Source organism: Taudactylus pleione, unplaced genomic scaffold, assembly GCF_031769625.1.
Source record: "Taudactylus pleione unplaced genomic scaffold, aTauple2 ptg000465l, whole genome shotgun sequence".
In the NCBI taxonomy this organism is placed as follows: Eukaryota; Metazoa; Chordata; class Amphibia; order Anura; family Myobatrachidae; genus Taudactylus; species Taudactylus pleione.
In genome coordinates this window covers 619578-630982 of record NW_028284867.1, presented here as the reverse complement: position 1 = coordinate 630982, position 11405 = coordinate 619578, and the positions used below count along the sequence as shown (strand labels likewise).

Genomic DNA, 11405 nt, shown 5'->3' with positions numbered 1-11405 from the left:
GGCGAATTGCAGAGGTCTTGGAAAAGAAGGGTCAACACTGCAAATATTCACTCTTTGCATAAACTTAATGTAATTGTCAATAAAAGCCTTTGACACTTATAAAATTACAAGCATTACCTATCAGTATACCATAGTAACATCTGACAAAAAGTTTTAAAAACACTGAAGCAGTAAACTTTGTGAAAACCAACATTTGTGTCATTCTCAAAACTTTTGGCCACGGCTGTACACATTACTCACCAACTTATAGATTTACAACCTATAGATTGTAAACTTGCGAGTGGGGCCTTTCTATCTATATATCTGTCTGTTATTAGCTAATTTATGTTTCCAATTGTAAAGCGCAACGTAATATGTTGCGCTATATAAGAAACTTAATAAATAAACTTAAATTTACTCCTTCAGTGGAACTTTTAAAATATTTCATTTGTGATTCTGTGAGACCTGAAAAACATGCAATGTTTGGGGTCCTGAGGACAGAGTTTGAGAACCTGTGTTCTACACGGTGCTAGTTAAATGTTGATTGGTTGCTCTGGGCAACATCCCCACTTCTAAAAACTTACTTTAGTAAATATACCCCTACATCGCCCATATCTGCACGGTAATCAGACCACAGAAACCACGTCATTATTGGAGGAGGAGGCAGAGGACGAGTATTCACACCCCTCCGTTTAATAGCGTTTATGAGATTTCACCTCAACAGCGGCTAGAGTGGCAGTGCGCCAAAGTTGTGCAATTGCTGCTTTAGTGACAATTAATGTACCCCATCACATACAGATCAACCAGAGAGGGCACACCTGAGAGAGGGCCAGATCTGGGTTAGGAGTTCATGAGACTTTACTTACCCATGTAAGTAATGTAGAGATATTCCGCCACACAGGCCTAATAGCCAGGCATGGTAAATATCACGTACCTGGCCTTCCAACAATGGGACCGATTCACACTTGTACACAAACCCGATGGCCTGCGTACAAATCCAATGTTTAATGATTGGCGTAGGATCTGATCACTGACTGAGAAGCCATTGCAGCCCCCCTCCAGCCAAAGCATGATCGATATGCTGCAACCCTTTAGAGGAGGGACGGCGTGGTGCTGTCCATGTTTCCGGAAAACGGGGGGCACAGCTCCTGTACAAAAAGTGTCCAACTTGGAATTGGGCCCAATGTTCTGAAATGGAAGGACAAATCTTACGTTGCTTATCAGGGGCCAGCTATAAGAATGAGGTTGTAGAGCACAGCAGCAGGATAAACGCATGGTGACATTTTAAAACAGGTTTGTGCTGTGGGATATCAAGCAATTTAGATTGGGTGGGCTGGCGGTTCTGTAGTCAGTAGCAAATTGCAAGTATTTGTAGATGTTTTGTGGGGATATCTGGTAACAAATCTTGATGGAGCCGTCTGAATGGTAGCCGAATGCCTCCGGAGGTAATAACTTGCAAAGTTACCGCTCCCTGGTCATGCCAAATAGAGAGCTGTAGAATCAGGATTAATCTGCTATACCAAGCAGGGAAAGGTTTAAAGCAAGCAACACTTTGTCCTATGAACCACGTACCAACGTATACCAAGCTTACATAGTGGCACCTGGACTGATTTTCATAGACTCACTGAGGCTCCACCAGAGGGCAGGTGAGACATAACCAGTTCTATAAGGGCCAACTAGTTTCTCACTGAGGAGACAGGTAGAATTGAAAATTAGGCAACGCCCACCTAGTGTCTGTATTCAGAAGGAACATGGCAGATCCTGCTAACGTAGGTTTAGTTACTTGATGGTGTCAAATTCATTAGCTGCTAGGTTACATCCTGGAAGGTTGGGTCCTGTTTGGAAAAGGGATAGATACTATGCAACTCATGGGCATAACTAACATGGTGCCAGGGGTGCAGCTGCTATGGGACCCAGAGATGAAGGGGACCCATCTTCCTTGTCAAAGTTACAAGCGTTGTATACATTATTCACCATTGGGTGGTACAAAGGGAGCCTTACAAACTGTTGCCATGGGGCCTTCAAATACCCAATTACGCCCCTGATTCAACTGCTGAGCAATTATTAATTACAGTAAGCCCCCCAACATCACATCAACAGCCTTCACATTTAACAAATAGGTTTATATTTCATAATGATCTTCAACATTACATTAGGTACCATCACATCAATATCGTCATTATATTTATAAGGTGCCCTCTTCACAGAGACATCTATCCAGCAACCAATTTTCATGAGGTAGTTCCAGGCAAACTAACAGTGAAGCCCTGTTTGGGCATGCTCTATAGACCATGGTCAGCCATCCACAAAGGAAGAACTAATTTCAACCAAGGTTAGTAAAGTTTCATATTTTTAGATCAAGTGGACTAATTCAGGAAAATATAAATTCAGTCCTGAATTAAGAGTGTAATAAGGAGATAAACTAGCTCCCAAGAGATAGCACTGGGAGGATGGATCCTCTTTTTGGAGACAGGGCAATATTTCCATCACCACCAAGTCATGGATGAAGTAAGCAGAAGTTATCAACATAGTGTACGAAAAACCTGGAGACATCCATCGACCAAGCTTTCTTCATAAAGTCCAAAAGCGATACACGATCCAGGCAGACCAATCATACTGGATAAAATTCAGCTATCCACAAAAACTCTTACTTGGGATGTCCATCTTCTCATTTAGCAAGATTGCATTTTTAAATAATTTGGACTTCTCCACAACCATCCGATCCTACCCTCTTCCTTCCAACATGCCCTCATCTCAGTCTCTCCAATAAAAAAACAAAAACTTCACAACCCTCCCTCACCTTCAAACTACTACTAACCAATCTCTCCTGCTCACCTCCTAAATGCTTGTCTGCATGCACTTTATCCCTTACCACAGTCCTCTATAAAAACTCCCACCTTCACCCCCCCACCCCACCCCACTCTACAGGTATATTAGGTTCCTATCCCTCTCTTTATCCAGCAAGATTTCTTTTGACTCTCCCTGCAAACCAGTGTTTCCCAACCTCGGTCCTCAAGGCACACAGTCCTGGTTTTAGGGATAGTCATGCTTGAGCACTGATGGTTAAATCAAAATAACTGAGGTACTAATTAAGTCACCTGTGCTCCAGTATGGCTATCCTTAAAACCTGGACTGTTAGTGTGTCTTGAGAGCCGTGGTTGGGAACCAGTGCTGTAAACAGTCTTATCCAGGTGGTAGCCCTCATCTGTGCCACATTTTCATGCCAGAGACATTTCTGGACCACATTTCTGTTAATCTATCAGTTCTGCCGACTCCTCAGATTCCAGAGACTGTCAAAACACAAGTGGGTGCAGGCATTTCTCATAACCTTCCATTGGCCTGGCCAGATGGGATATGTAGATCTGGTCGACCTAGTAACTAAAAACTTAGAACCATCCCTCTTTGGCAAAGGCTTCTTTAACACTTCCTAAGGAAAATACCTTACTCCCTTCAAAACAGACCATGTTTCGGCCACAAAAGCCCTCTTCCTCCAATGCCTGTCATCAAATTTAAAAATTGTACCTGGCCTGGGGTGAAGAACAGTGTCTTACATCTACAGGGGGCAGATGGAGACGGTCACAAAATGGGCATAAATTACTCTAAAAATGAAGCACAAACAGACAAAAAAAAAAAAAAGTATTTCCACCCTCGGTTAGAAGTAATGGGATGCTTTAAAGAGCAGCCCGATGTCAATACTAAAGTAGCGTACCAGGCACGTTTCGTTGTGGCATAACCCGCAACTTCTTCAGATGAAGCTGTGGGTTGTTGCACAATGAAACGCGTCACAAAGGCTACTTTGGGACTACCACGGTCACGGTCTTTATAATGCCCTCAGCTTGCAAATACGCTAATTATCTAATACTAAATAGCACTAGAAAGGGTTTAATTGTTTTCTATTATTAAGTGGTGTCCAGGAAACCATTTATTTACTTAAAACACATTTTCAAAGAGGGGTTTCGCCGGAATGTAGTTTAAATCCTGGCGGTCTGGATATTGGCACCCAGAATGCCAGCACCGGAATCCCGACTCTGGCATCCCGACAGCAAGTATTAAGAGTTAGGGGGAGAGTTAGGGTTAGGCACTAGGGGGAAGAGTTTAGGTACTAGGGTTGAGGGTTAGGTTTAAGCTACTGGGGGGGGGGGGGTTTGGATACAGGTGTTGAGATGCTGGCGGCATCAGGGTTCTGAAGGCCAGGATCCCAAGCGCCAGGCATCCCGTACCCAACCATTTTCATCTAAAATCTCACAATGCCATTTCCATGGTACATTAGCTCTGCAGAAAAGAATAACCATACTCTTCGTAAAAACAGCCAGGCTTTGGCATTCTCACACCAGAGGCCAGAAGTTTCCAGTATTAAAATAAAAAAAATAAAAAAATAAAAAAGGCATTTAGGAAACATTCTATAAACAAATAAAAAATAAAAAAAAACTGCAATTACCATCTTTAAAATGACTATTTCAGCCACAAAGCAGTAGCCGCATTGATCATAGCTATACACCCCCAGCCAGCGCTTTTAGCCCGGACGCCAGTAGCGGAAGCCTCACGTATGCTCATACATTGAGCGTGTGCATGTTTTCTGTATATGTTAAAGAAACTTATTTATTGTAAATTTACAGTAGTCAATTACACATACACACAGACATTATATAGAACATATGAACTTTCACTAGTAATTCTGTAAAAACGAACGGAGGACTCTACTTCTGTTAGACACTAAAAGGATTGGTTATCTGCCTGCACGGATTTCAAAAAGGACGCTGTAGTACGATTTTGCAGACGGAAGAGTCAAGTTATTTCGAGTCCGTATTATTGAAGAAAAAAAAAAAAAAAGTGTTTCCTTTTTAACTGCAGTCAGCAACCAGGAATTCTACAGAACAGGACATTCCCTTCACTAATAAAAACTTCAGAATTGAGGTTCCGTTCAACTCCTCTTTTAAAAACTAGGCAACTTTCTCTGCCGTCAAAGATTTGCTAAATGTTAAATTGCAAGACGCTCAAGGAGTCTGCAAACACCTGGGGGGGGAAAAAAAAAAAAAAAAAAAAGAATGTGCCCTAAACGCTCATACAACAGGGGTGAAAATGTAATAAAATGCAAAATAAAATAAAAAAGCATCATTGAAACAAGAGGGAAAAAAAAAACCCTTCCTTAGCCGTTTTTTTTCCATTATTTAATTCAGATGAATACATTTTTGTATATTAGGTGGTAGGTTCATTATAAACTACAACCTTGGGAATACACATCTGATCCAAGTTACTCATGGTGCATCAGCCCCCATCTAATACAATGCAAATCATAGATGGCTGTGCAGTACAGTGGGAGCCAATAGCCCAGTAGGGAGTAGAGGTGGCATTGTCGCTATGGACTAAACAAATTTCCAGCCTTATCTCTCCGGAACAGCTAACAGTGAGCTATAGACAGGGACACCACCAAGAACAGGACACCACAATGAAGGATATTGTAGTCTAAAAAACACACACAAGGGTGCTAAAGCTCTACCATGGCTACGAAGAGCTTTTAGTCACCGACTAAATTACTCCGATTAACGGTAACACCAAACAGTGACAAAGGCCTGGAGAATGTGATAATCCACATGGGCTTCAAAATAGAACAAAAACAGAGATTTTGTGCATGAACTAAAGGGAGGACACGTGCAACCACTGTAGTAGATCGCAGTCAAGGAGCTGAACCACAACCTACAAATATAAAAGTTTCGTTTGGGAACCACTTGGTCCAGGCCGGTAAGAGCGACTATAGCTACCTCAATGTACTTCAGTGCCATCTAGTGGTACAAGCAAGTACCACGAGAACTATACATTATACAAAGGGGGGGGGGGGGGCGCGGGGGTTTAGGAAAGGATTGTGCAAAAGTGGACAACCACTTTCAATATAGACCACTTGAGACAAACCACAACTTGCACATGGGTATAATTTTGTACTTTGTGTAGTTTTTTTTTTTTTCTTTCAGTTTATTTGGGGGAAGGGGAGGGGGCATAGGGGTTACCTTGAAACAGAAAAACAAGCACTCTGAGGAAACGAGGAGAAAAAAAAAAAAAAAGACAGACATCGGGGTAAAAATAATTACAGCACCTGGAATGGATAGGCCTGCCTAGGAGAAAACACAGGCACTGCCACAACACCACAGGAAATAGCTACTGTCTGAAGCTGCCCAGACAGTCCAAACTTCTTTGACGGGCGCTATAGGTCCAGGTCATAACAATCGTCCAGATCTTCGTGGAACAAGTCCCACTCGTCCTCTGAGTCTGTGAGGTCTTCGTCCGCGCCTGCAGCCAATAGCATTAGGAGCATTTCCCCGAGCTCAAAGGTCATCACTTCGTCATCGTCGTTGTCAAAGGGGTCTCCGCCCTCGCGCTCCTCGAATTCCCAGAACCGGTTCCTACGTTGGGCCTGGAGAAAAGAGAGCAAATTAAAAAAAAAAAATTCTAAAAAACCTCACCGAATTTAAAAACTTTTACCTATGTAGGTAACCCAACAGCTACGCCCAATGTTACACAAAAAAAAAAAAAAAAAATATATAAAGACCAGCTACACCAGAGGTTTCCAAGCTCCGCCATTACAGTACAAGTTTTAAAGGATATCGATGCTTCAGTCCAGATGGTTACATCAAATTGACTGAGGAACTAATGAAGTCACCTGCACAGATAATCTGAAAACATGGACTGTAATGACAGAGTTTGGGAACCTCTGCGCTACACAAATCTGGTCAAATGGATGGGTCACCTATACAGTGAGAGCAATTAAACCGCTCTACAAACCAGTGTAATATGGCCTTCTCAAGTCGTTGGCAGTCAATGGAACCCCAAAGGCATCAAGGACCAGCAACGAGGTTCTACAGATTCTCCCTCACTCACCCATCCTTCTGCGCCACGTGGCGCGAGACTTATGACGCAACTTAAGACACTCCATCATGGGCAGCGATTCTCAGACTTTCAAACCTATATCATGATTTACCATCTGTGTTGCATGGCAGCTGTATACAAGTGTCGCTTATAGTATACTTGGCGTTGAGGATTTGCATTTTTTGCAGCAATAGAGCTGGTATAAAGTAGAAGATTAAGCACATGGCTGGGTGCACGGCGCGGCTCGCTAGCGTCAGTTCTCGGCCTTTTGCTTTTTTATTTTTCCCCCCCAGGATAGCGACAGAGTCGCACATTGCTGCATGCAAACCCAGCACAGTTCCCAGGGCACTCGTGCATGGTACTTTTGTCGCCATCGTGGTGCCAATAAGACACACGCTCAGCACAAAACTCTGTGGTGCTGCTTAGTTGCATAATCTGGGGCGAGACAAATAGCGCCATTTGGTGTGCCACAGATTATGCAGCTAAGCCGCGGGGGCTATGCGATTTGAGAGTAGGTTAGTGAGGACACATTGGTAGATTCCCAGGGTTTGGATAAAAGCTGCATCCTCAAATACTGTAATGTAGGAGACATGTCCGTCTTGAGAATACCATAAACGGTAAGGAGGGGGAAGCCGTTAATTTAAAGTACAGAAAAGGCCACGAAAAAGGAAAAAACTTCCAGAAAAAAACAAAACAAATGTGTGTTTAATATATAAAAAGTATATTCACTATTCACTTTAGAACGCTGAGTGTTTAGGACCTTTTTTTGTTTTTGTTTTTTTAAATTGAGTACATTTTTATTGGTTTATAGCAATACATTAACAAATAACCAAACAAAATAAAAAAAAAATATATATAAATTGTATATATACACAGAAATACATAAACAAATAACAGTATCTGGAATATAAAACCTAGATCTACAAACTGCATCCCAGATCCATTTCATATAAAAAAAAAAAAAAAAAATATACAATATTAATCGTTATACCACAACAAAGTGTTTAGTACCTTAAATTATCCATAAAATGCTAAATAATGAAAAATGGACACAAGTGTAGAATTGCGCCTCTATTGTAAAATGTAATGCAGAAATACTTTGCTCAAGGAGGAAAGGAATGAAAAATAAATAAATAAATAGATGGTTTAAAATAATCTGAAACATGGGAGTACCTTCTATGCTTCTGAAGTAGTAAGTTATCTACGGCGGAGAGCTGCAGATTAATTTCATTTAACTAAAACAAGCGGATTTCTAATACTTCATTTACGAAATGAAATACACGTGTGGTTAAACAAAATAAACATTAAAAAAAAAAAAAAAGGGAAAGAGGCTTCAATCATTTTTGGCTAATGTTAAAAATATCTCTACCCCCGAAAAAAAAAAGGTCTTACTTACTCGGTACCTACTGGACATTCCCCCTTTCTGCCGCGGCTGTGGTTCTTCTATACGCCCATCTGGGTACGCATGCTTGTAAAAACAGTTGCCTCCAAATGGGCAAGTGCCACGCCCTTCGTCGAAATATCGACAAGATTTGTTGCTGAAAGACAGAAAATTGAGAGTTACAGAAAAGATCTGTTCACCGCAATGTAAAAAGGATCTACACGTAGAACGGACTGTTCATACACTAACTCTGGTAACATAAACCATGGCAGACAATATCATCCAGACACTTTTTTTCTTTACAACAAGCTTCAAAATATTGCTGCTAAACTCATTTTTCGGGGTCTATCTACGAAGCCTTGGATGGAGAAAGCTAACGGAAATAAAACACCCACCAATTAGCTCCGTACTGCCATGTCACAGGTGTTTGAAAAATGACAATTAAGAGCTGGTTGTTTGGTACTTTCTCTCGGTTTTATCTCCAACCAAGGACTTAGTAAATAGACCCCTTCATAGGACAAAGTTGTTGATGAACCACTCATGGCCAGTGCAAGGTGTTTTGGCGCTCTAGGCAATATTCACCCACCGCCCCTGCTCCCTCTAGTTCATACTATGCCCCACATTACTGATGCCAATTTAGGCTAGGTCACACAGCAGAACCCCAAAATCACACTGTGCCTCATAACACCATCTCCAATTCATAATACGTCATAAATCTGTCCCACAGATTCATTATACGTTACACAACTCTATCCCCGATTCATAATTATGCTACACACCAATAAATAAGCCACACATTTGTTCCCCCAATAAAATTGCCACACAGCTGTGCACCAAATTTATTGTATGCCACAGGGAAGAATGAATTATGCCACAATGCCCCTAAATGCATATGCCACAGGTGCCCTAAATTCATTATATGCCGTACAGCTGTGCTCCAACACTTTATTGCCACACACATCTGTGCTCCACTATATGTCAGTAACGATTACCCCCTCCACAAAATACACACAGTCACCCTGCCAGCAATCATTGAACCCACACACTAAAACCTGTCTGGGATTGAAAAACACCTTTTTTGTGGACTCAGCAGTGCCCCCCAGTGGCCAGCGCCCTTAGGCCTAATGGTAGCACCGGTCCAGGAACCACTTCTCAAAACTCCCACGCGCTCCACTAATTTCTTAATGCAAAGGATGTATGAATTATATAAACAAAATATATAATATAGATAAATAAAAAAAATAAAAAAAACCCTTAATTAATCTGCCAGAAGCAAGTGTAGAGAAGTTGTGCAAACTTCACAAATAAGGAAAATCCAGAAAACACTGTACTAGGGAGATTTAAAAACGCATAGCAATTAAATAGACGGTTCTGCTTCCCAATCAGCCGGATAACGTGATCCCCTTAACAGTAAGCGGCAACGTGTCCACTAAGCATCGGCGCCTGGAGCTGGTGGATCTGTGTGTAAGTCGCTGAGCAGAGGCAGACGAGAGCTGTACGTTCAGGATGACTTCAACGCGTTTCGTCTCCTGGTCCACAGAGACTTTCCACAGACGCCAGCTCTGTTACTTAGAAGGACTGCACGCCGACTTCAGCAGCGCATAATTTGGATTGCACATTACCCTTACTGGACACCAGCAATCAGCAATGGAAGTAGCAGCGCCCGTATTTACAAACTGCATTACATGAGAGAACGAGGCTCTGAAACAGGCTGAGGTCTCTTCACCGCACTGAGGGGGTCATTCAGACCCGCTCGCGAGCGGCAGTACGCTCGCAAGCGGGTCGATGTTTCCCACTGCGCATGCGCACGACGGAGGGAGCTCCGTCGCGCGCATGCCCGAGACCCGGGGAGCGACGGGCTTTCCATCGCTCCGGGTCTCGCACCAAAGGGGGCGTGCTGTCGATGTTGATTGACAGCACGCCCCCTTTGGTGGGCGTGCCTGCCAGACAGAGGCGTTCCCATGGGAACGCCTACCGTCTGAAGCCGGCCCCACTGACATCACTAGTGATGTCAGTGGGAGTGATTTTGGCTCTGATAGAGCCAAAATCACTCCAGGGCTTGTGGCAGGGAGACCCTACCGCATGGTCTCCGTCGCAAGTCCGATGGTCGCTATGGTCAAGACCATCGCCACCATCTTTTTGGCCGCTCGCATATGCTGTGGGTGGTCACCCACAGCTATACAAGCGGACAGGAGGCCGCTCCATTTTCATGGAGGAGGGCCCTGATTCAGAGCGAGCGCTCTGGTCAGAGCGTTTAGCTCTGAATCAGGCCCTGAGACTGTTCATTTAAACTTTGATGAACATCTACTTGAATGGATTAAGTTTTGCAATAGTGTTGACAAGACGATCAACAGCAAGTGGTATATAGCAACACTGTATATAGCAACACTGTATATAGCAACACTGTATATAGCAACACTGTATATAGCAACACTGTATATAGCAACACTGTTGGCAGATACTACTATTGGAAGTGTTTAGTATTTTGTAAGTAACTTTAACTATGGAATATTAAATTATTTTTGTGATACATTTGAGCTTCTATGTTTTCTGATTGGGGAGCAGAACGGTCTGTCAAGAAATGTGTACAGCATTAGAGACATTAGACCAGTTTTTCTTCATATTTACTATGGGAGATTTTACATGCACTAAACTCATTTAAATTAGAACCAAGTAAGAAGAAAAAAAAAAGGCACCAACACTAAATAACGCCCACTAAGTTCCATAAAATGTGAGTGCTCAAAATTGAGTTGCCATAAGACAAGGAGGAAGTAAAAAAGAAAATATGGTTAATATTTTTAAGTCATCCATATAACTGCACCCAGGGACGTTACATATTCTGTAATAAAGTATAATTGTTTGCCCTATATTGATCGGGATGATGCTGCAGAACCACTGTCATCCTTACCCTAAGAGGTGTGTTTAGCAAAAAAAAAAAAAGGTAGGTGGCCTGAGGGCCGTAATCAGATGCGAAATTGGCTGTTTTCGCAGTCATTTTCGAATCGGCCGTCCAATCGGCCAATATATATTGGCCGCGATCAGCCAATTTCGCCGACTGCCTAGGGCAGGCGAAAACATTAGCAAAATCACGATTTTTGGGTAAAAATGGGGGAATTGCTTACAGAACCCTTTGAACAACCCCCTTAATGATACTTAACGGAAAAAAAAAAGAAAGTGTTAGTTGCGT

At 42.4% G+C, this 11405-nt stretch overlaps 1 protein-coding gene across 2 annotated transcripts in view; it reads right to left on the bottom strand.

The window, feature by feature from the left end:
- Positions 1-5905: 5905 nt before the first annotated feature.
- Positions 5906-11405, bottom strand: part of MKRN1 (makorin ring finger protein 1) — a 33161-nt gene continuing 27661 nt past the window's right edge. For both annotated transcript variants that reach the window (XM_088448781.1, XM_088448782.1), the window contains exons 7-8: positions 8234-8375; positions 5906-6385 (exon numbers count right to left, since the gene is read on the bottom strand). In XM_088448781.1, coding sequence (XP_088304907.1) covers positions 6176-6385; positions 8234-8375 — 352 coding nt within the window. In that variant the 3' untranslated portion in view covers positions 5906-6175. The remainder of the gene's footprint in view (positions 6386-8233; positions 8376-11405) is intronic.